The sequence below is a fragment of the Cricetulus griseus genome, chromosome 3, assembly GCF_003668045.3.
Source record: "Cricetulus griseus strain 17A/GY chromosome 3, alternate assembly CriGri-PICRH-1.0, whole genome shotgun sequence".
Taxonomy (NCBI): domain Eukaryota; kingdom Metazoa; phylum Chordata; class Mammalia; order Rodentia; family Cricetidae; genus Cricetulus; species Cricetulus griseus.
In genome coordinates this window covers 28,419,372-28,443,902 of record NC_048596.1, presented here as the reverse complement: position 1 = coordinate 28,443,902, position 24,531 = coordinate 28,419,372, and the positions used below count along the sequence as shown (strand labels likewise).

The following is a 24,531-nucleotide window of genomic DNA, read 5'->3' as shown; positions in this document are numbered from 1 at the left end:
GTGAGCCTAGCCTTTAATGGCTGAGCCATCTCTCCAGCCCAAGCAACCCCTTTCCAAATGAACCTTAGTGTTCATTTGGGATACAGGGCGTGGAACAAACTTTGTGAAATGATGGTCATTTCTTTCCTGTGTCATGATTCTATATCTTCACTTGCTTTTCTTCACTGTTTTAATTAAAAATGAAGAAGCAGTTTGTCTCACTAAACAGTTATAACAAAGCACGTACAGGTGAAAGCCCATATTTGAAAAACAGTGCATTGATGTGTATAAGCTATTCCTTAGGGGCATTTACTAAAATGTGGTTTTCATGAACTTTCTGTGGGCTCCAATAATTTGAATTTTATGTTAATTAATTGGAATGTAACCACATTGAAGGTAGAAACCCTTAATAAATCACTAGTGCTTAGAAAAGGGAGTCTAGCTCCTGCTTCGAGTCTTCCTCTGTCCCTCTGTGCCTAGAAATCCTGTCAAGCTATTGGACATTAAGTTTTTCATTCAACCAGAGCGACACATGTTGTGATTTCAGAAAAGCAGCACACCAGAGAAAGATGCCATACAACAGGGTTCAAACAGAGGGTTTATTTTTTGGGGGGGAGGAGAAGGGATCATGAAAAGGGGGAAGGAGAAGGAGAGATACCAGCCTCCAGAGACAGGAGCAGTGGGAGAGAGGAGAGAGGAAAGAGGGGGAGAGGGGGGACAGACAGAGAGAGGGAGAGAAAGAGGATGGAAGGTCGACAGGGCCTTTCTAAAAAGATAACCTAGTGAATGTGCACAGGTGGTACTCTTAGTGGCTGCAGCTGAGGGCGTATCTTGTCAAGACCCCACAGGCAGGCCAGTACAGATGCCTGAATACTAACAATACATCTTCACATTCACAGTGCACAAAAAGATTATTCTACAATAAGCTAGGAAGGAACTATGACCATTTTCATTATCTGCTAGTTGAATAGGATCCCACGAAAAAGTGATTTTGAGTAGCCTGCAAATTCTAGTTGCTTTTGGTACATCTTTTAAATACATTTTTTGGGGGGGTTATAATTTTAAACTTGTAGAGATTTTAAAAAAGGACAAATGTTTCCAGAAGTTATAGTGAGCCCCACTTTTAATGCCATATGTTGCCAGGGAAACCAGGGTCCCTTTCTGGATAGTTTGTTTTGTTGATAAAAGTTTTAAAATCAGGTTCAGAAGAAGGTTCAGGAGCAGGTTTCGTAGAGTTGGAGAGAAAGCTACGGAAGAGGTGGTTTGTAAATCTTGGCAGTAGCTAGGAGGAGGGATGTGGGGAAGAGGAGAGGGGAAGCCATGGCTTTTGACTTAGGGCTAGCACATTCAACAGTGTAGGTCAGCCAGCTACTACACGGAAGCCAACAGCGCTAGCATCAGACAAAGTGAGAAAAGCCCACGGTGCAAGAGAAAACCAGCCCAGGTTTGCAACCAAAAGATAGAAAAGGAGAGGACAGGTTCTTCTGAGCTGGGGCTGAAAAATGACCATGCCTAACAAAGCCATGCGACGGCAGCTCCTTAAGCGACCGTGCAGAGGGTGGGGTTTCTGGGAGAGGTATAAGTACATTTTCGAGTCAAGGGGATAATCATTGCTCTCCTACCTTCCGCATGACTTTAGGTGAGTCAGCCTTCCTCAGGGGTAGTCTTTTGGCTAGGTGATTGACAGGCCTATTTGAATGACCTCTTAAGAGACGAGACAGTAGCGTGCAATGTTCTAATCCTTGGAGAGATCAGAACGCCATGTTTCTACCCAGGGCCAGAGGTGGATTTCATTAGTGAGACTTCCATCCTCAGTGGCTTTTAAGGCTCCCTTAACACAGATATTCTTGTTTATTTTTAAACTAAATTTCTAGTTTAGTTACTTTTATGTCTTCTGTCTCTCTAAATCTATCCATTTATTTACCTGTCTTTCTGTACACCTAATTGTTTGACTTCTGAACCATCAGAGAGTTACCTCTGGATAAAATTTAACATTCTCATTCATTTCTGTGTTTTTTTTTTTTTTTAAAGAAAAGTGTACTTTTTCACTCAGGCTACAGTGTGAAGCCCCCAGACCAGCTCTAAAAGCCTGAGTTAGTAAATGGTGGGTAGACTAATTCTCCAGGGAGCTTGTCTTCCTCCTTTAGCCAATCTCCCTTGGCATCCATATCACTGACCTTGGCACTATAACACTGGCCCGATTATCTCCAGACATTTGAATATCATGATCACATGGAGACTTCCCACTATCTTTAAAAGTCTGACCAAGGGATTCTCACCTGCAGAAACTTTGCCTCAGGCTTCTGAATGCCATGGAGGGACTTGAGAGCTTTGGTCTCGAAGCTTCTGCACAGGCAGCTGGATTTCATAACCCAGCAACCTCTCCTCTGGGCTCTCTAAATGCCATGGCCCAGCCAGGGATAGAAGCACAGCTGGAGTGGACTTTCCTCACTGGCTGCTGACCTGACACTCACATTGGAAAGCTTTGCCTGAAATTTCTTTCTTGTCTATGGCCTCCCGAATGCTCTGGATCTCACCAAAACCAGTAGCTGCCTAAAAAACCGTTTCTGCTGATTCCAGTCTTTATCCTGTCTTCCAGAGCATTGGAACCATATATGACAAGCACGTTATAGTTTTTAAAATACATTTCCATTGAAATAGAATTACATCACCTCCCCTCTTTCTTCCTCCAAACTTTCGGATGAGCTCCTACTCCCTTGTGTTTTTAGAGAGAAGATCATAAATTAGTCGATTATGAGTTTCTCTTAATACTATAAGAAATAAACATGTTTTGAAAGTGCATTTTAAAATGGCTGCATTAAATTTTGTCATTTTGATCTACCCAGATATATTCAGCTATTTCTTATTATTGGTGTTGTTTAGGTCATTTACGGTTTTTCTTTATTATGATCAGTTCTTTTTTTTCTCAATTAACCTGTCACGATCAGTTCTTAATTATATTGCAGATAAATGCTTGCCTCTATCCTTCCTTCCTTTTTTTTTGAGACAGGTTTCTTTGTACAGTCCAACTGTCTTGGAATTCTGTCTATAGAACAGGCTGGCCTTGAACTCAGAGATCTGCCTGCCTCTGCCTCCCTAGTGCTGGGATTAAAGGCGTCTGCCACCTCCAAACAGCTATCCTTATTTTCAAAAGATTTCTCAAAGTACAACAGTTTTGAATTAAAAGACATTCTTTTAAAGCAGACATTGTCAACTCAAGACAGAAACGTGGTAAACCAGTGATTTGAAAACTTCCTAATACTGTGACCCTTTAATACGGTTCCTCATGCTGTGGTGATCCCCCACCATAAAATTATTTTTGTTGCTACTTCATAACTATAATTTTTCTACTGTTGTGAACCACAATGTAAATGGTCTTGGGTGGCCCCTGTGAAAGCGTCATTTGACCCTCAAAGGGGCCACAACCCAGAGGTTGAGAATCACTGTTGCTAATGCTTCCACCTCTACTAGTATTTTCTTCAATTCTTTTTAGCATTTCGTCTTTTTTTAAAAAAAAGTTATCAAATTGATATGCTAAAACTTGCCTAACATTGTGGTTTCTTGTATGTTTTGGTTTACTCATGATGTAGACCAGGATTTTAAACACACAGAGAGACATACACACATATGTATACAATGTCATTACTCATGAGACAAAACATGTTTCTATGTATTTGTGTGTCTGTATGTTTACTGCAATGGTTTAGCTAAATGAGATACTAAGAGGAAAAGAAATAGATTGAGTCTATCTTTTCTGCAGAAGGGGAGCCTTATTCTTGCTGATTTGCAATGCACTTTTCTCCGTTTTCAGCACAAGTAATATGTTGTTAGAATAAAAATCACAATTTTAAAAAATAAATAGTTTTCAAATTTGTTTCACGTAACTAGTTACACAGTTCTTTGTTTCTCATTGGTTTTGTACTGCCCCCTTTATCACAGGGAAATTCTACATTAGAGCTAACGTTTTTGTGGATTTGTGTCAATTCCATCCAACTGTAGCCTGATGTATCTAGCCTGTCTTTCTGATAGACCAAAGCAACATGCTTATTACCTTATTGTTGTCTTAATCTGTTAATATATTCTAGATTGACTTTAGAATTATGTTTTGGGCTAAAAAAAAGTTCACTGTAATTGTGTGTCACCTAAAATTATTGAGGAGATACTTTAAGCCTCTAATTGCCACTTTTCTTCTCCAGGGATGTGTCATATTTCCACCCATTTAAATCTTACAAAATACTATTGAGTAAAATTCTAAACAATTGTCCTTGTGTGAATTCCACATATACTTTCCTAGGTCCATTCCTTTGTATATTATGCTTTCTGTTAACATCATATGTTAAATCATAAATATGTTTGCAAGACATTTGTATTGCTTATTATACATGGAGAAAACCAACCATTGATTGTTGAATATTTATATTTCACCTTCTCTATTCATTTCTCATTAGTTTAAAAGTGAAATTTCTTGAGTTTTCTCAATCTAATTCTATAGACACCAATAGCTATTTTGCCTTGTCTTTCTAGCATCTGTCCCTCCTAAGTATTTTCTACATCTCAACCTTGGGCATGCAGGTTTAGAGCCTTGATAAAGGGTTCTCTAACTTCTCCATGATTTTCTGTTATGCCCCCGATTCGCTTTTGTTTGCTATAGTTTATAATCATTTTTATCTTTCTAAGGTGATTCTTCTTTTCTAAAATTTTTATGATGTTTTATAAGTAACGTAATTAAATTTTATAATCTCAGGACCTATTGAAACAATTATAGATAGACCTTAATAATTTCAACCATTAATATTGATTCTTTTAGCTCTTTCCTATACTGTGTACTTAATTTGCCCACCCAGGATGGCTAAACCTGTCTCAACTGATCACCCTCTGCAACCCATTCACTAATTTCCCATTTTCTAACAGGATTTAGTTTGCAGGAAATGGTTTGCTTATTTGTCCAAGTGGTAAGTAAGTGTACTTGCTACAGTGTTTACAATATCTGGTGCAAATCTGAATTGGCAATTGTTCCGATCCAGGCCTAACCGTTCCCACCTTTAGAATGACTTTTTAAGAGAAAGACGATGACAGATAAAGTATCACCCACTGCTAGATGAAGCTCAGCAGCAAATACATCACCAAGGAGCTCTGCTGACACAAGTCTGCTAAGAGAATCTGCGTCCCCTGCCCTCCTGCCACTCTGGCGCACATATCGCGTATACAGACAAAACCAGTTTGTAACAGTCAGTGGCAAGCGCAGCTTCTAAGAATGAAGTGTGTTCATTTTCAGTCATTTGGACATTCAACACAAGTTTACTCAAGGCCCTAATGTGTGAATTTACTGAACGCCCTAATGTGTGACAGTTACACTAGGTTTAATGTTGTATTTCAGCTAAGCCGGACATGATATTTGACTTGTAAAGCTTATATATTTACAAGTAAGACTCATTTTTAAAATACTTATCTGTTCCTTGTCATTTGTGTGTGTATTCGTGTTTGACATATGTGTGCAGTTGTGCATACACATCCATGTTGGCAATGTTGTTTTCTGTAGATGTACGATGAGATGCTCTGTCAATACTCATATGTCCATTGAGTTTCAGAAGAGTGTAGTTTTGGGGGGGTATATGGAAAACTTATCAAATGATGAGAATAGAATGTTAACTTTGGGGCCCATATGATGGCCTGCTAGGTAAAGGCCACTGCTGCCACCCTGATGACTTGAGTTAGAGTTCTAGACGCAAATGATAGGAGAGAGCTGACTACTAGAAGTTGTCCTCCGCCTGTCATTTGTATGCTATAGAGCCCACTTGCCTCCTCCAAATAAAATGTAATTTTTTTTCAAAAAGAAAATAAAAAAGAAGGCAATGTTAGTTTCTCCCTCAATCACTTTAACTTATTTTCTATAGAACCTGGAGCTCACCAATTGTCTAGACTGATTGAGCAGCAAGTCCCAGGGATGTTCCTGTTTTTGCCACTTCAGGGTTAGGACCATAGGAATTATTATTTTTTAAAATTTCATTTATGTGTCCTGCTGTTTACAAACTTGCCCTCTCCTTCATGTCCCTCTGACTCCTCCCACATCCCCCACTCCCCTCAAGTATCACATTCATGGCCTATTATATATACATATCCACACATATTCACATATTTAATAAATACATGTATATATTTAAATATTCATTCACATATAAATTTATATAATCACAGATTTATATATTTTCCATCTCTCTATGTATCCATGCACACATATGAATAAACAGATAACTACAGCTTGCTGAGCCTATTAAGTGTTGCGTGTATGCATGTTTATAGGGCTGACCGCTTGGAATTTGTTAAATAATTAGGGGTACCTGTTTTGTATGTGGGTGCTGGTATTGAACTTAGGTCCTTGTCCTTGTATGATAAGTGCTTTATTGATGGAGCCATCTCTCCAGACCCTCTTGTCAAATCTTTCAAATGTCAGTTTTCCATATCTTTGCTGCCTCCCTTAATGACTTAATACTGTGTAGTTTCCTAATGGCTGATGTCTCAATGTCTTCGATGTATTCCTTTAATATGTCACGTGCTATTCTGGACAGTGGCGATTCCAAGGTGAAGATAAAATGCAAAAATATGTTTCTATGGAGCTTACTGCATTAGAATGATGTCCTGATTCCTTATATTTGCAAAAATCCATTTAATTTTATTTATGCTATCTAAATGCATAAGGAGTAAAAGGAAAACAGAAAAACAAACAAACAAACAAAAAAACCGAAGCACTCATTCTATAAGGATACTAATGTAGTAGGTGGCACAGTATAGGAATTTCTAGTTCAGAATCACCCAATTTAAAATTCATCTACCCACTTTCTTCAAGTAACTCAATTTTTGTATTTTAAATAAATATCATATATATGACCCCAGATTTTCAAATAGATCGTACAGCAGGTTCAGCAGGTTTTTGTACCCAGGTGCATTTTTCTGCTCAATTTTCTTGCTTCTTTTGCAGAAAACTTGAACTAGTGACATGGGATGGTAGGAAGTGTATACATTTATTTTTTTCAGGGGTGGAACAGTTTTGTGCTTTCCCTCCCCTCCCAATGATGGGAATCTACACGACATAAGGACTTTCGGAAACCAAATGTCTTTGAGCAGAGACTTGATGAGGAACATGTAGCCATTGTAGTGTTGTCACTTATTGAGGATATGGTAGGCATGCTTTTGTTTTGTGTTTTATTTAGCCACAGCGTTTGTGGTGCCCTTACACATTCGAAGAGGAAATGGCTCTCAGTTGAATTCATTCATTCGCTGGATAGAAAGATATTAATCGAGCACCTGTGAGCTGAGCACTGCTTTTTTGGATCTTACAGTTTTGTTGACAGTGAATATTAGAAAAATGAGTGTGTATGTGAGGACTCATATCAGTAGGGTGCTATGGAAAATTCCTTTACGCTGTGTGAAGATGTGTTACTGTGATTGGTTTACTAAAGAGTCAAATGGCCTTTAACTAGGCAGGGAGAGATTGGGCGGGACTTCTGGGGAGAGACGCCAGGGGACATGGAGAGGAAACAGGAGGTGTGAGAGGGAAGAGAGGTAATAAGGCCGGGACACAACACAGATTAATATAAATGGGTCAATTTAAGTTATAAGAGCTAGAGGGACAAGTCTAAGCTATAGGCTGAGCTTTCATAATTGATAAGAAGTCTCTGTGTTATTTTTTGTGAGCTGGTAGCCCATAGAAAAATCTGTTTACAGTAGGGAGGCTAGGTGAGCTTAGAGAACAAGGCCTTGCAAGGTTTGCCAAGCAGCACAGAAAACAAACCATAACTTGCTGGCTTGCTTCCTCCTCTCCCTCTCCTCTTCCCTCTCTCTTTCATTTTCCTTCTCCCTCCCTTCCTGCCCCCTCCCTTCCTCCTTTCTTTTCTCTCCCTTCCTTGCTTCTCTCCCACTCTTTCCCCTTCCTGTCTCTTTTTTTTCCAATTTTTTTCTTTTTATGAAAAACCACCCAGAAGCTAGCTTCACAATGCTACCAAATACAGTCCCCAATGGGTTCTACAGATACTCAATTGGCTCTTAGCTGAGTCCTAGCAAGGTGTGGATACAGTAATGGACAAAAAGGGGATCCTTTTCCTAAGTCACCACTAATGAAAGTAGTAATAATAACAACTGACACTTATTGAGGGTCTTCTCTATAGAGACTTTATAGCATATATCATAACCCCAGCACAACCCTGAAGTCAGTACAGTTAGTATCCACATTTTACATATGAAAGGATAAGACATAAAAACTTAGTGTAAGATCACACATCTAGGAAGTAGTGGATTCATGAAGCCACCATGAATTAAGCTTTTAAACATGAATACTAGAGAGAGTAGTGCATCTCCATACTCAGGCTCAGTTCTAAATTAAGTCGACAATCTTCAGCAGAATGCAAGTGTGTAGTTCTTTGCATTTGATAAGAAAAAAAAGACTATTTGTTGCAGAGAGCACTCTTATTTTCTAATATCCCCACTCATTGACCTTTCTTGGTTCCTTTCTGAGGACTGTGTTGACACTGTTTTGCCCAGCTGGGCTGTCAACTCACAGATCCTAAAAGAAAAAGAGAAGGAAGTCTTAGCTCTCTCAGGTAGACTACCATTCTGTCTCATGATTTTTTTAAATTTAATTTTTTATTTAAAAGTTACCTGTGTCTGTATATCAATGTCTGGTTCTGAGTATGTGTGTGCAGTGCTCTCAGAGGCCACAAGATGGTGTTGGATCCCCTGGGGCTGGGGTTACAGGTGGTTGTGAATCACCCAGAGTGCTGAGAATCAGAATTGTCTTGTGGAAGGGCAGTAAATGTTCCTAACTACAGAGCCATCTCTCAGCCCTTGTGAAGGTTTTGATGCAGCCTGACTGAAAGCTTTGGGTTTCTAAATTCCTCCTTGGTTTGCTGAGGTGGTTTGTATGAGATTTCCCCCATAGTCTTGGGCCTTTGAATATGTGATACTCAGTGGTGCTGTTTGGACAGGTGAGGAGGTGTGGGGGAAGTTTGTCACTGGGGGACAGCTATGAGGTTTTTGTCCTAGTTACTGTTCAGTTGCTGTGAAGAGACACCATGACCTGGGTAACTGATATGAGAAAGCATTTGATTGGGGCTTGCTTACAGTTTCAGAAGGTGAGTCCAGGATCATCCTGCTGGGGAGCATGGTGGCAGGCAGGAGTTATAGTGCTGGAAAAATAGCCAAGAGCTTACACTTGACCTGCAAAATGGAAGCAGAGAGAGTAAAACTGGACATGTGAGCTTTTGAAATTTTAAAGCCCACCCCAGTAACACACCTCCTAATCCTTCCTAGACAGTCCAACAGGGAATTAGACATTCAAATATGTGAGCCAAGAGGATCATGTCATCCAAACCACCACAGGTTCCAAAAGCCACATGCGAATCCTAGTTCACTCTGTCTGCTCTCTGCTTGTGGTTCAAGATGGAAGCCCTCAGTTTCCATTTTCAACCACTATGCCTCCACTCTGTTATCATGGGCTCTGACCCTCTGGAAATGTTAGCACAAACAATCTCTTCTGTTAGTTGATCAACAGATTTTATCATAGCAATATAAAAGTTCCTAAAACATTTGCTATTTGTGTACCAGCTCCTAACCATCTGCTTTTCTGTATCTCAGGTAAATGTCGAGGAAACAGGCCTTTGCAGCCTTTCAGACAGTTGAGGACCTGCCTGGCGCCCCTCTCCTTCATCAGGTATGCACCATTGATGAGTGTAGTGAGGTTTTGTAATTGCCTTAAGGTCACACAGTGAGGAACAAAATCCTTTCAATTATTACAACATAGATTTTCCTCCAGGGGCGTTATAGGCTTGTCTGAAAGAATTTTCTGTGTAGCATAGGATCAAGGAAGAATGGATCCATGTGCGGGTCTGAGGTAAACCTGGTCACTCTGCTTCTTTTCTATCATGTGGTCTTTTACTCATGTTACTGCCCTTCCCTACGCCAAAGGCTTCACTGCCATTGATAACCAGCTTCCATAGATAAAGACAGAAGAAATTGCTTTTCTGTATACAGCATCCAGCCTCAGGTATTTCAGATAGCACCAGAAAACTGACTAATGGAAAGCACTTTTGCCTTTGCTCTGAATCCTGCATCTGGGTTTTGCTTTCCCCAGACTGACTCTTAGGGTGGGACTACTATTGTATCACAAGCATCCATGATAGACCTGGCACTATGCTTCTGAAGATATGGGACAGGAAAAGTAAACTAGGGTAAAAAATTACACAATTTTTTCCCTATGGTCATTAGCACTGAGATCAGTGAAGCTACAGTCAGATGATTATATTCATCATTTTTGTTTTGAGAACACTTACAGTATACTATCTCACAACTTTTAAAATACAGCATATTGTTATCAGCCATAATTATCATGCTCTCAGTAGACCTCAAGACTTCACAGAGTCCATGCCTCTTGTCCAACTGCAGTTTTATATCCTTAAACCAATCATTTCCCCATTGTTAAAAGACCCACATTGAAGCCTGATAGGCACAATTCTGCTCTCTGTTCCCATAAGTTCATCATTTTTTTTTTGCATTTGGAAATCAGAACTAGAGTTGTGGAATAATAAACATTAAATATTTTTAAAAAATTACAAACAAGACTAACGATCACCACAAAATCCTGACATACAGAAACAAGGAAGCTCATATACTGTGGGTCACAGTGGGATCAGATTTACACATGGAAATTAATTATCAGGAAGGAGCAGGAGGAATGACTGGAAGAGATGGAAGAAAGGGAAGAGAATAGAATGAGAATAGAATGAAGCCGGGGGCAGGGGGCAAACGGACAAAGAGAAACATGAACAGAAGGACAGATGGGTTAGAGGTGAAACGAGGACCACTGGATGGCCATCAGTATCATTAGGTCATTAGGATACAGCTATTCCCACAGCAAGTGCCCCCGCTGTTCCCCCTCCTCACCAGAAGGTGATAAACCAGCCGATGGAAGCAGAACTGAGAGGAGTATAAATTACTTAGCAGGTACTTACGGAGATTTTATTCAACATCAAACTCCTATACATATCATGCCAGGATTAGTGTTAGCTCTCTAAAATGAAGGAACAGTAAGAAGATCACGTGGTGTGGACTGTACCCCAATGATGGTTTCAGCCAGCTCTAATTACCATGCTCATCTGGAAGCCGAGTGGTACCAGTGCTAGAAATGGGTCATGGGAAGAGCTGGTTCTTGTCCTGGCATGCCATTATATGACCTTGGTTGACCCAGCTCTAGCTCTTTGTTTCTTTATTTGTTAAATGTGGACAAGAATTTTCTGTCCTGATTATTTCACAGAGGCCTTCAGAAGATAAGAAATATGGGCAGATATATACCCACATACTTCCATAAGGATGAAATGCCAAAGAATGTAAAATTGACCTTGTTCTTTTTCCCTGAACAAAGTGGTGGGTAGGTGGGGGGTGTGTATGATGGCATTGTGTACAGAAGGCTCGGTGACTCAAAGAAGAGTCTTTTTTTCTCCTCCGTAATATCTGGTCGGGGATTATTACTGCTTTCCTGGTGATTTTAGTCATACCCTTCCCTTTCAGAAATGCCAAAGGTGCAAACACTGTTCCACTGCTATAATCTGTCACCGTGGCTGCCTGAGCAAGATGCACAGAGACAGTTCAGTAATTAAGCTCTTCAATGGGCATCATAAAGTTTTATTTCGGCAAAGGCTATATTTATCAGCTAACAAGTATTAAATCACCCACCGCTCAAGTCGTTTCTCACTTGAATATGTGCCTTTCAAAACACAGCAGCTCTCTTTGGCTGGCTTGACTAATAAAAGTCCTTACTTGGAAATACACTGGCAATGTGTGGTCGTGTGAAGTAGAAATATACCTAGCACTGTTCGAAGCACCGATGACCCCCATAGGCTAATGGTGGACAGCCTTGCCCTACAGTCTTTTATAGCATCCTTTTTTTTTTTTGTATTTTTGAGACAAGGGTTTCTCTGTGGCTTTGGAGGCTGTCCTGGAACTAACTCTTGTAGACCAGACTGGTCTCGAACTCACAGAGATCCGCCTGCCTCTGCCTCCCGAGTTCTCGGATTAAAGGAGTGCACCACCACTGCCCGGCTTATAGCATCTTTCTAATAGCTACCAGGACATGGATTTCCTTAGCTAGTTCCTTTCTAAAGGGCAAGAGGCAAGTGGAAATGAAAAGGTGGTAGGGGGTCTTTGGAATGATGGAAACAGTGAAGTCACAATGAGCTAGGTATTGGGGGGGATGGAGTCTGCTCACTTGGTCAACTTCTAACAAAATGTGCAGAAGTGGCAGGCTACCATGCTTAGAATAAATAGCTATGAAACGTTTTAGTAAGGGCCTGGAAGAAGGATTCTGTAACTAACCCATTTCCCACCTTACAAGTTCTTCTTCACTTGCAGGACATAAGTATGCCATTGTTCTTAAGGTTTCAGAACACTTTCTGTCCAATGGCTTCAGACAAACATCTGTTTAAAACAAAGTAATAAAGGCAGTTGAATGACTTTTTAGATACTTGAAAAAAAAATAAAGGCAAACAAATATTCATCAAACATGGATGGGTGTCATGGAATAAATCACTTTTCCTTATTTTATGTCAGAAACTACATTTTATCTTTCCATCCTATGCTTTCAAACAAAGTGACACAAGCCACATGTAGGCTTTATAGTTTTTGAGTTTTGCCCATTTATTGATAAAAGGCAAGCTATCCTCAATGCCAGAAGAACAGGTCCTTATTTGTCGACAAACCAGATAATTCTGCCAGTGTCTGTGTAGGTGTGCATGCCGCAAGAACAAGCAGGTGACTGTATCAAACACTGCCCAGGGACAAACTCTTTGGATACATTTTTCCTAGTTTAGGAGTCTGAAATTATTATTTCTTTGCTTTCAAAATGACGGAATAGGGGGCTGGAGATATAGCTCAGTGGGTGGAGTACCTGCGTAGAATATACAAAGCCTTGGGCTCTGTATTCAGCACCACATGAACAGGGCATGGGACTGTGGTGGTTTGAATGAGAATGGCCCCTATAGGTTCATATATTTGGGTGTTTGATTCCTAGTTGATGGAACTATTTGGAAAGATTAGGAGGTGTGGCATTCTTGGAGTGGGTGTGGCCTTGTTGGAGGAGGGGTGCCACTAGGAGTAGGTTTTGAGATTTCAAAAGCCCATGTCATATCCAGTTAGCTCTCTCTACCTCATGGTTGTGTCTCAAGATGTAAGTCTCAGCAACTACGCTAGTGCTGTGTCTGCCTGCCTGCTGCCAGCATTCCTACCATGATGGTTATGGACTCATCCTCTAAAACTGTAAGCCCCAACAGCCTCTTTCTTCAAGTTGTGTTGGTCATGGTGTTTCATGACAGCAACTGAAAAGTAACCAAAACTATAGTATGCACCTGTCATCCCAACATTCAGGAGGCAGAGAGATCATAAATTTAAGGCCATCTTTAAATTTGTTTCTTTTTCAATTATTTAAAAACTAAAGTCAAGCAGTGGTAGTACACACCTTTAATCCTAGTACTTGGGAGGCAGAGGCAGGCACATCTCTGTTCGAGACCAGCCTGGTCTACAGAGTGAGTGCCAGGACAGCCTCCAAAGCTACACAGAGAAACCCTGTCTCAATATATATGATATATATATATATATATATATATATATATATATATATATATATATATCATCATTTCCCCTTTCCCCTTTCCTCCCTTCAGCCCCTCCCAGGTCTACTCCCCACTCTCAAATTCATGGCCTCTTTTTCTTTATTATTGTTACATATATGTATGAATATTGAAATAAAATATGCTGAGTCTATTCAGTATTGCTTTATGTATGTGATTTCAGAGCTGACCACTTGGAACTGGATAACTAGTTAGGAGTCTTCTCCTTGGGAAAGACTAACTTTCTCTCTCTCAGCATTCCTTAGCTACCTGTAGTTCTTTGTTCAGGGGTGGGGCCCCATGAGGTTTCCCCTTCCCACCCTAACCTGTCCAGTGGTGTCCTTATTCAAGTCTTGTACAGGTAGTCACACTGCTGAGTGCAGCTTCCCTGTCACTTCTAGGAGACACAATTTCACAGCAGATTTCCTGGTCCTCTGGCCCTTACAATCTTTTTGCTCCCTCTTCCAAAATGTTCTCTGAGGATTAGGTGCATTAGTTGTACTGTAGGTCTATTCACTGGGGCCAGACATCTCATAAGTTGTTCTTTGCCTTTTGACCAGTTGTGATTTTCTGTAATGCTCTCCATCAGCCACAAAGAAAGACTCATTTGATGAGTGGTAAATACAGTTTAGATGATGCCATGTTAATTAGGCTAACAATGCTACTACCAGAGCCATAGATGAACAAAAACCCCATCATAAGGCACAAGAAACCCCCTTTTCAGTTGTTAGCCAGGAGAATCCAAGAGATATCCCCAAACAATATATGCTGTTGCTGTTGCCCTTTGTTGCCCTTTGTGGAGGTAAGATCCAATTGTTGAGGACACTTTGGACACAGTCCACAGGAGGATAAGGCTAGATCTGACCTGAAAGCCTCCTCCCTGAGACAAATTTTCATAGTACTGAGAGGTGCTATGCAAGCTGACTGACAAGGGAAGGAAGGAACCAATAGTCCTATCCAGCTGTGATACCTACGACCACAACAATGCCCAGCATGAAAAGATACCCTTAAAGCAATAGTATTCATATTTTGGTGGTACCCAGCAGCTGTTAAAAGGACTTAAAGTCTTCTCAACAAGATGAAAATCATGCCTAATCCTAGAAACCTAGCCAACTACCCCGGGCACATAAGGTTATAGATGTTGGAGGAGAACCTACTACCACTACTTAATAAACCAGCAGAACTCCTAACTGTATTCTAAACCTTATACCCACAATTTTTTTTTAAGACCAACTGTCATTCATTTGCTTTCCAAATTCACAACAAATAGCTTGTTTGGAAACCCGAGGCTCAATCTTTCTCCAGTCAGCAATCACGAGACCAGATACTGAAGTATATGGGTGCCATGTCATACTGCTAAGTTAGAAAATACTGAGAGCTTTTTAAATGTATCTATTTCTGTTTGGTAGGATTTTGTTGAGCAACAGAAAATTCATTAGCTGTGACACAGTCCCAGTGCTATAATGGGCAGTACCAACCATGAGGATCTAGTGTTAAAGACTGATAAACTTCCTCTCAGTTCTGCTTAACTTTTATCTCACATACAAAGAGTGGAATTTGCTTTAAGACTAAAAAGTATTGTGTAACTTGGGAAATGAAGATTATTCATGTCACTTTCTGTCAACCCTTTGTGGGTCAAGCTTCTCTTCAAGCTGTAGTCTGGTGACATATGCGACCTACTACAAAGAGCCTTAATAACTCAGAAAGTAAATGGGAAACAAAAATTAATCCACATCTTAGAGAAATCTTGCATTTCAATTATTTGCAAAAATGTCAATTCAAGGATGTGTGAAGTTACAAAATGAGACTTCATAACCATTGTTCTTTATTCAGAACTGAAGTTTTCAAAAGGCTAATAAATTTCTGGGCCCTTGAATAGGAACTTTGATTTAGTATAATTCTGGGGATGGGCTATTTGTTCCTCATAAGCACCATTTTACTCCAAGAAGGATTTTTGGTCATGGAAAATCAGAGAAGCAGGGAAAGGGGCAAAGTCTAAGAAATTATCATTTTATTATGGGTGGTAGCTATCAAAATTATAACATTGTTTTTATATTTCACATGAAAAATGACAATTAACTGGAGACATTTTTCCAAGTAATTTCTCTCCACAAAATGGAAAACAGAGTAATTAATTACAGAGGTCTGTGAAAACAAAAAAAATCCCCAAGTCAATGTAGAAAACAAGAACATAGACCCTAAATATGATTCTTTAAAGCTTCCAGGACACTCAGGGCCGAGGCGACGCAGCCATCGAAGTTGGAGTGAGTAAATCCATCCCCGCCACACACCAGGGAAGGGTTGAGGTGAAGAGTCATCTGGCCGGGACAGTTGGCAGCTGAGTTTATAACCTGAAAATAGCAAAAATGAAGAAAAAAAGGCTGGAGTTGACATTCAGTGTGCCACTGCCCTGTCACAGCAATACCCACTAAGCTTTTGATACTTGGAGAAATTAAAATTTTACACATGGGGGGGGGAAGGGAGAGACTATCTCAAAGGTTACCTCTTGCCAAAATATTTGTATACATCTTCTCAAATGTTTAAAATTTCAATTACCAAATAACTGGAAATGCATTGAATTCCTAGATTTGTAGATACTATGGTTGGAATGCTTACCTGCCCTCTCCAAATTCTCATGTTGTTATCCTGTGCTGGATAATTTTATGTTAACTTGACTAAGCTAAGGTCATCCAAGAGGAGGGGACCTCAAGGCAAGCCTCTAAGGCATTTTCTTAATTAGGGGAAGACCTTCTTGATGGTCCACTGTGGGTGGTGCCATCCCTAGGCTGGTGGTGCTAGGTTCTACAAGAAAACAGGCAGAGAAAGTCCTGAGGAGCAAGCCAGTAAACAGCCCCTCCCTCCATGGTCTCTACGTCAGCTCCTGCTTCCAGGTTCCTGCCCTTTTTGAGTTCATGCCCTGACTTTCTTTGATGATGAATGGTGGTCCAGAAGTGTAAATCAAATACTGCCACCTTAACTTGCTTTTTGGTAATGGCATTTCATCACAGCGATAGTAACCCTAACTAAGACAGCTCCTGACCCCAATGGTGATGGTATTAGGAGAAAGGACCATTGGGAGGTGAAAGACACTGTGTAAGATTAGTGCCCTTATAAAGACGCAGGGGGAGTTGTTGATAGCTTCTACCATGGAAGCACACAGTTAAAATCCACCAACTATGAAGAAGCAGGTCCTCAGTCTACAGTGAACCTGCCAATTTCTGGGCCTTGGCCTTCCCAGCTTCCAGGAAGGACTGTGAGAAACATGCTTCTTTTACACATATGCCACACTCAGTCTGTGGTACTCGTTAAGTAGCGTGAACAGTCTTAGGTATCTATCCTCTCTGCCCCTCCTTTCTCATGTGTTTTCTGATCACTGTTCTCAGCACTGGAGCAGCTGAGTTTTAAAATACTACATCCCTGTCCTAGGCCAGAGACTGACTTCCTTCTGCTATTTACTGAGCACCTCCTAAGTGTTTGGAAAGTGTTTCAGCTTTTGTAGAATGCATTTCATGTGTATATCCACCCATGCAAGAAATTAAGTGCTACTGATCCATGTAGGAAACTGTGTTGAGTCTGCTGGAAGCATGGTCTTGGCAGTCAAGGTCATTCCAAGGAGAAGAAGAAGCAGAGTATGGAAATGCCTAGGTGTTTAAGAAACTATGGAGGAGCTGGTTACTCTCTCTCTCTCTCTCTCTCTCTCTCTCTCTCTCTCTCTGTGTGTGTGTGTGTGTGTGTGTGTGTGTGTGCACGAGCTGGATTGTGCATTCATGAATGTTGGGATAGGGGGTAGTGCAGAGGAAGGGACATGGAAGAGAGGACAGATAGAAGGCATACAGACTTTCAAACATTAAAGATGTAATAACTAATAAGTAAAAATAGCTACTGAGTATGTAGAATGTACTAATTTTTTATAACAAGGTCTTTGAAATGATAGAGGCAGAAGTTATTTCCAGGAAGAGTATTCATAGAGTCAAGTGGATGATGCCATTAAGCACCTGGAGCCAAGAGAATAAGGAGGAGTTAAATTTTAGTTATGTTGGACACTGAGCTGGTTGGCTACCGAAGCATCCCAAACTCCATAGAATACCGACACAGACAAGCTTAAGACAGTGGGAACCCAGCCGGCCTTTATGGTAGGGTTTTATCACACTAAATATCACATGGTAGGTCTCTATCCAGTAGCTTCATGGAGGGTAGGTACGGAGTAAGGGCTAAGAGGATTTGCTTCCTCTAACATCAGGCAAAGAATGAAGACATAAAACACACTATCTTGACTATGGTGTGGAGATTTTAGATTCTAGAGTGAGGCAGCACATACGCTTAGAATTTATTTTGCATGTGTGCTTGTTTCTATGTGTGAATGTGGTATATGAATATGCCCGCTTTGGTGTGTGGTTGTGGAGGACAGAAGTTGACAGAGGCTGTCTTCCTCTTTCCCTCTCAACTTTTATCTTTTGAGACAGTCTGTGAACTTAAAGTCACAAATTTGGCTAGGCTGTGTGGCCCAGGAGCTCTGGGATCCCTTCTCCACCCATCCAACCCAAGCATTATAGGACTGTCTGCTCCTATCTTCTTATGTGGGTGTTGGCGATGTCAATTCAGGCTCTCACATTTGCACAGTAAACATGCTTACCAACTAAGCCATCTCCCCTAGTCATCCCTTAGAATCTTTAAAACAGCAGTTCTCAACTTTCCTAATGCTGAAACCCCTTACTACAGTTCCTCATGTTGTGGTGATCTTCCAACCGTAAAATTACTTTGTTGCTACTTTATAACTGTAATTTTGCTACTGTTACAAATTGTAATGTAAATATCTGATATGCAGGATATCTGATATGTGACCCCTGTGAAAGCATTGCTAGACCCCCAAAGGGGTTGCAGCCCACAGACTGAGAACCAGATTTTTTTAAATCAGAAAATCTTTGCAGAGACGCCCTTGATTACATGCTATGTTTTGTCTCCCCTGCTCCTGGGTACTGAAAAACTGAGCCCACAGGCTTCAGCATGCTAGGCAAATAAGAAAGCTGTTCATAACCCTTTTTATTTTACTTTAACAAGAGATAAAGATCTCGAGATTCCTGGGTTATTCATCCACAAAAACAATGCTGATAGCCTCATATTCACACTTTTCTAGAGGCTACTTCATAGAAACATCTATACACACAGATGATAATCTTGAAACCTTTGAGATAAAGACCTTTGGGTAGTAAACGAGCAGATATTAGGGGCAGAGAAGCACAGATCTGGCTATTCTGCTTAGGTAGGATTTTAACAAGTTGGATTATTTGATTTGTCAATGAAACATCAAGTAAAGAAGGGAACTTCTAAGGCCTTAGATATTCAGGTGGCAAAGGTCTCAATTTCAAAATGTTTAAAGTCTGAAAGAGAGGGCATCTTAGCATGGAAACAGGACAGATGGTAATGAGAACAATGGTGGGACCTGAGACTAGCCTGGAAGGGGGCTCTCTGCTACAATGGCTCTCCATTATGGGGGAGACCTGAGAGGTTTCATTTTATTCTGCAGGTGGGTTTAAACCACTTGGAGAAAACAACTCTGCCTTTTTGGCTTTGAATTTATACATCTAACCCATCTAAGTTTATTAGATTGCATTAGCTACCCAGGGCAGGCAAGAGTTCTTTCTGTACAGCCATGCCACACATGTAAACCAGAGAAACCTGAATTTCTACAGGGCTGTTTCAGCCCTACATGCATATCCTTTAAATACAACTATTGAGATGTGGTTCCTGGCTGTGGCTGGAAGCATAGCCAAGGGCTGTATTATTGTGAGAGATTGTGGTTTTGACAATGACAGGGGCATCTCTTGCAGGACTCTCTGCTTCACATGGCTGAAGACACTTGCCAAAACACACTCCATGCTTTCATATTTTCCTCACTGGGTAATTCCACCTTCAATGCAAAGGGATTGATTTCATCCAAACTGCTGGCTAGCTAATCAGTGGCCCACTTTTTCAGCCATGTGATCTGGCATCTGGCATTTACTATTGAGTAAATTAAATTATATGGCACCAATGAATTACCAGCTCACAAGTGAGCAGAACATTTCCCCAGAGCTCCCTTTTGCTTATTATTTGTCAGTTTAAGAGTGCTCAGGCTCATTAGGGAGGTGGCAACTGGAAGGCACTAAAAACCACCACAAGTGGGGATTTCATGGGTGTGTCTATTCCTTTTATATTCTCTACGTGGATGTGGACCAGTAAGTTATCCCATGTGTGAATTTCCTAGATACATAGAGCTAAGTAACTATTTAAAATGCTTGGTTTTTAAAATTAAACATGATATACTGGGTTTTGTCAACTTGACACAAACCTAGACATACCTGGGAAGAAGGAATCTTAATTGAGAAAATGTTCCCATAAGACTGGCTGGTAGGGAAGTGGGTGGCGTATTTTCTTACTAGGTGATGGATGCGGGAGGGCCCAGGGCATTGCTTGGTGCCGTCCCTGGGCAGGTGGTCCTGGGATGTAAGGGAGCAGGTGAGTAAGCTAAGAAGCAGTGATCCTTCATGCCTTTGGCTTCAGTTCCTTCCCTGCTTGAGCTCCTGCCCCAACACCCTTCAGCTATGGACTGTTACCTGAAGGAGTAAGATGGAATAACTCCTTTCCTCTCCTAGTTGCTTTTAATCATGGTGTTTTACCACATCTATAGAAACTCTAAGACCCAGAGTTACACACGCATGCACACATGCACACACACATTATTTTAATCATAACTATAATACATCTTTGGCAAACATAAAAAGTTACTGAAGATATATACTGAGTAAGTCTTCCCGAGACTCATTTCTTTGGCAACACAGAGCTGCTGACCCCTGACAGCCATGCTCTTCCTCATACCACCCATGCTCTCTCGGTACTGTCTAGAACACGGACGACATGGTTTTCTTATGAGTGCATCCTTTGGGTCTCTTGGGATCTCCCCTTGAGCCACCAATTTCCCCTCTGCAGGTTCAGATCATACATTACAGAAAAAGGGTTTAACTGGAGTTTCTTTTCAGTGGAACAAAAGTTTCCAGACTGGCCAGACTGCTTAAACAATTAAATAATTTGTGGTTCAGGGCTTGCCCTCTTTAATGAGAAAATAACCAAGTTCACATGTATGAAAACCATATCTTGACTGTCTCCTGGCTCCTTGTTGGTATCTTATAATGGGTGAAATAAGACAAGTATTAAATAGATTAACAGAGGAGATGTGGCGAAATATATAACAAGTAGAAAAAGCCCATGAGTAAAAAGATAATAAAGGTGTGTCAGGACTCTTGAGGCAGCACCTGACCAATGTACAACGCTTCATTGTCTGGATTTTAATGCATCCAGCCATATTGGTTCAAGCTCTTTATTTTCTCAGTCTACTATCTAAGTGAACAGCATCACGTAGAACTGATAGGAATAACTAATCAGAGAATCCACTTCTGTATTTACAAAGGTAAGTCTATTGAATCCAGAGCCTAGTCTGGTTTCTCCAACAGTGCCACAGTGGATCAGGGTGACATGTCCCGGAACTCCTGACAGACATCACTAATGGATTGTGGTGTTTGTTTCCACTGAGCCCAGAAGTGGCGGCAATACCTTTGCTTCAGTGCTCCAGGTAGTCACTACCAGTTGATAAGAGTTGGCAGTGCTTAAGATCCTATACACCAACTATAATCAGAAGACTAAATAACAAATGTAATAAAAAAACAGGAATAATGTTTTTCTTTTTCTTTCCACTAAAGTGGAAAGATAGCCTCATGCCCCACTATTCTCCACACTAGAGACCTTTCAATATGAAGAAAAAGGATTGGTGCAGAGTCACTTCCTCTATGTTACAAGTTCAATGACAGTTCTTTGTAAACGCCCCTATAGACTATTGGTTTTCCACAGAATGTCATACCTAGGCTCCAATTATATTTGGAAAGAAAGCTTTGTCTGCAGGTGTAGTTCTGCAGAACCACATATACAAAAATTAGAAATTGTGGGAAAATAGGGTTGGAGAAGATGACTCCTAACCTATGCAGCTCAGAGCCAGGAACTAATAATACTGTGAGGATCTCGGTAAAGTGGTCAGCACCTGCACTCCCCAGCCTCTGCATCTAGCTGCCATGATTCATTCTCTGCTGCCAAGCCTTGTACTTTGTGCTTCTCCTTAGAGATGCAGGCTCTGGAAGGTAGTTGCTTTTAAAAGAGATGATTTTGATATAAATTAAGAAATAAAATATGATCTGGGATGTAGGTTTTTTCATAATCTGCCATTTTGGTGCAGAGGAAGTGTCTTTATGGTTTAATTACCCGTGTTTGCACCTATGTTGAAGAACCTGGTATGGTGGAAATCCCTTCAACTCTTGAGGCCATTGAAAAAAATTAGTGGTTTGGGCAGAAGAAGGCATTTCTGTAGAATTTTCAGTTTTTTCCCTACAATACTTCACATCTTTCTTTGTTTCTTTTTTTGCTTCTTTCTTCCCTCCCTCCCTCCCTCCCTCCCTCCCTCCCTCCCTCCCTCCCCTCCATCCCTTCCTTCTTTCCTTTTCTTTCTCCCCCTATCCAGACAGGGTTTCTCTGTGTAACTTTGTATCCAGTCTGGCTTCAAAACTCACAGAGATCTGCCTGCCTCTGCCTCCCAAGTGCTGGGATTAAAGGAGTGTGCCACCATTGCCTGGCCCCACATTCTTATATTACATTCCAGTGAGTCACTTTAATTCCCCTGAGTTTGTACGAATCTTGATAGCAGAGATGTTTAAGTCCTCATTTGTGACTTTAATATTGTATCTTGAAAAAAAAACTTTATTCATTCTGGTAGACACATTCAGGGTAACTCTTAAATTTTATCTGAATTCGGGGAAACTGTATTGCCTCCTAGTTGCACATTCACTTGCCTGAGGTAAATTCCAACTAGTAATATCCTCTATCGTGTGTGTGTGTGTGTGTGTGTGTGTGTGTGTGTGTGTGTGTGTGTGTGTGTGTGTGTTATTGGCTACACTGGCAGGAAAGCAGAGCTATGAGGGAAAAGATGGACAAAACTGATGGTCACATTTTCACGGCTCTCTGCCTTTTCTTTTTTCTTTTCTTTTCTTTTTTTTTTTTTTTTTTTCCGAGACAGGTTTTCTCTGTGGCTTTTGAGGCTGTCCTGGAACTAGCCCTTGTAGACCAGGCTGGTCTACAAGAGATCCGCCTGTCTCTGCCTCCCGAGGGCTGGGATTAAAGACGTGTGCCACCAACACCCAGCTGCTCCCTGCCCTTTCTAGCATGCTGAAATGTAAATGTAAACCTAGGCCATAATAGCAGAGTAAGTGTGCCATAATGGACCATGTCTTAAAGGCTTGTTCCCCGTATTACAAGATGGGTCTTTGACCCCTCTTGTGCTTCTCAGTTGTCATGAAGTGACAATTTACTTCTTCTATGGCCTTCCCACTACCAAGAACTACCTTGTCCAGGTGACTATGGACTGAGGCTTCTGCAATCATTAGATAACATAAATATTACCCTAGAAAGGTTTTTATTTTTTTTCACAGCTACATTTTCCCAGAACCACAAAGCTAACTCCAGTGTATGTGTCTGTTGGGATACAAACATTTACTTTAATTTCAAAAGCTGGGGAACCTAATAGTTCACACTATTGACACATTGTAGCTAAACTTCAGTGAAGTAAAAAATTTTAAGTAGTGTTTCAGAGAGGACACACATGACAAAATCTTCTTTGAAAGCTACATGCAGCAGAAAGCAAAGAGACCATTTTTTTCTGGGTGACTGTCATTCAACACCCATGACTTTAAAATTTAGTTCTCTATATGCTTATGTTTTTGTGTTATACCAGGAACAGTACACACAGAGTACCTCTCTGTTATATCTGTCTTTATCACTGTATCACTAAGAATAGTGTTAAAATTATCTGTCAATCACACACTTGATATTATGGAAAAGTGACTCAGAACTGGAAGAATAATGACAAATTGGGGTATTTATTGTACCTTTTGGCCCATTTTTAAATCTATTTCTTTGAATGATTCGCCACATCTGACTGGTGACTTCTAAGGATCCCAGTGCCCCCTCATCTCTTGCTGTAGAATCTAATAGTCATAAAGAGCTTTCTCGACACATGGGTACCTTCCTGTGGAGAAGGTAAATTTTAATTGGGCTGTCTGTATTCTGTTTGTCACTTCATCTTTCCCCTGGTCTACTCATCTCTTCAATGTTCTATTACATTTAACGGTGATTTCATAAGCCCATTTCTTTGTTGCCCTTTAGGGAAAGTCTTACTGTATTATGGATGCTTGGCTGCAAACCTCATGTCTAGTATGACAGAAGGCTGCTGTAAAATTACTACTGGCTACAATATGTCCTCAGCATGGGAGAAAATGATGCAGTTTGGTCAACTCTCAATGGGGCTGTTCACTTTATTGGTATTTGTGTATCCAATTTTAATAAACCATTGGGCAGATGCAAGATGAACGTGCCACAAATCAATGATATGATCCACAGAGTAGCTCCAGTGATCTCAAACTGCACAGGACACACTTTGCTGACATTGAGTTTGATTACTGAGGTCTATATTGGGTCTCTTTTCAAGTTCTGAAAGCACTGAAGCAGCCTATTTGGATAGACTTTATTCAGAACAAGCACCCATAAAGAACGCCCTATGGTTTCCTCCAGCACCGTCTCAGTGAGAACAGGCAACACAATAGTCACAACACATGTCCCTTTAGAATTTTTAATTTAATGGAAAATTGTCCTGCCCTTTAGCAACTTTTAGCATATTAACTCATTAATTATTCAAATATTTGCCTTGTTCCTAGGTGCTGCTGGGTACCATGAAAGGTGAGAGGACACATAGATTTTAATTTCATCTGAGCATAAACATTCTGCAGCAGTCTCTAGTGAACTTGATGGCTTGAGCTTGTAGAATGCATAG

At 40.7% G+C, this 24,531-nt stretch overlaps 1 protein-coding gene across 4 annotated transcripts in view; it reads right to left on the bottom strand.

The window, feature by feature from the left end:
* Positions 1-24,531, bottom strand: part of LOC100759343 (renalase) — a 273,231-nt gene that overhangs the window by 9,162 nt on the left and 239,538 nt on the right. For 2 of the 4 annotated variants that reach the window (XM_027406388.2, XM_027406390.2), the window contains exon 7: positions 15,618-15,979. In XM_027406388.2, coding sequence (XP_027262189.1) covers positions 15,827-15,979 — 153 coding nt within the window. In that variant the 3' untranslated portion in view covers positions 15,618-15,826. Of the gene's footprint in view, positions 1-9,093; positions 9,190-15,617; positions 15,980-24,531 lie in introns of those variants that run through there. The other 2 variants (XR_003483509.2, XM_027406389.2) reach the window with 2 other exon arrangements.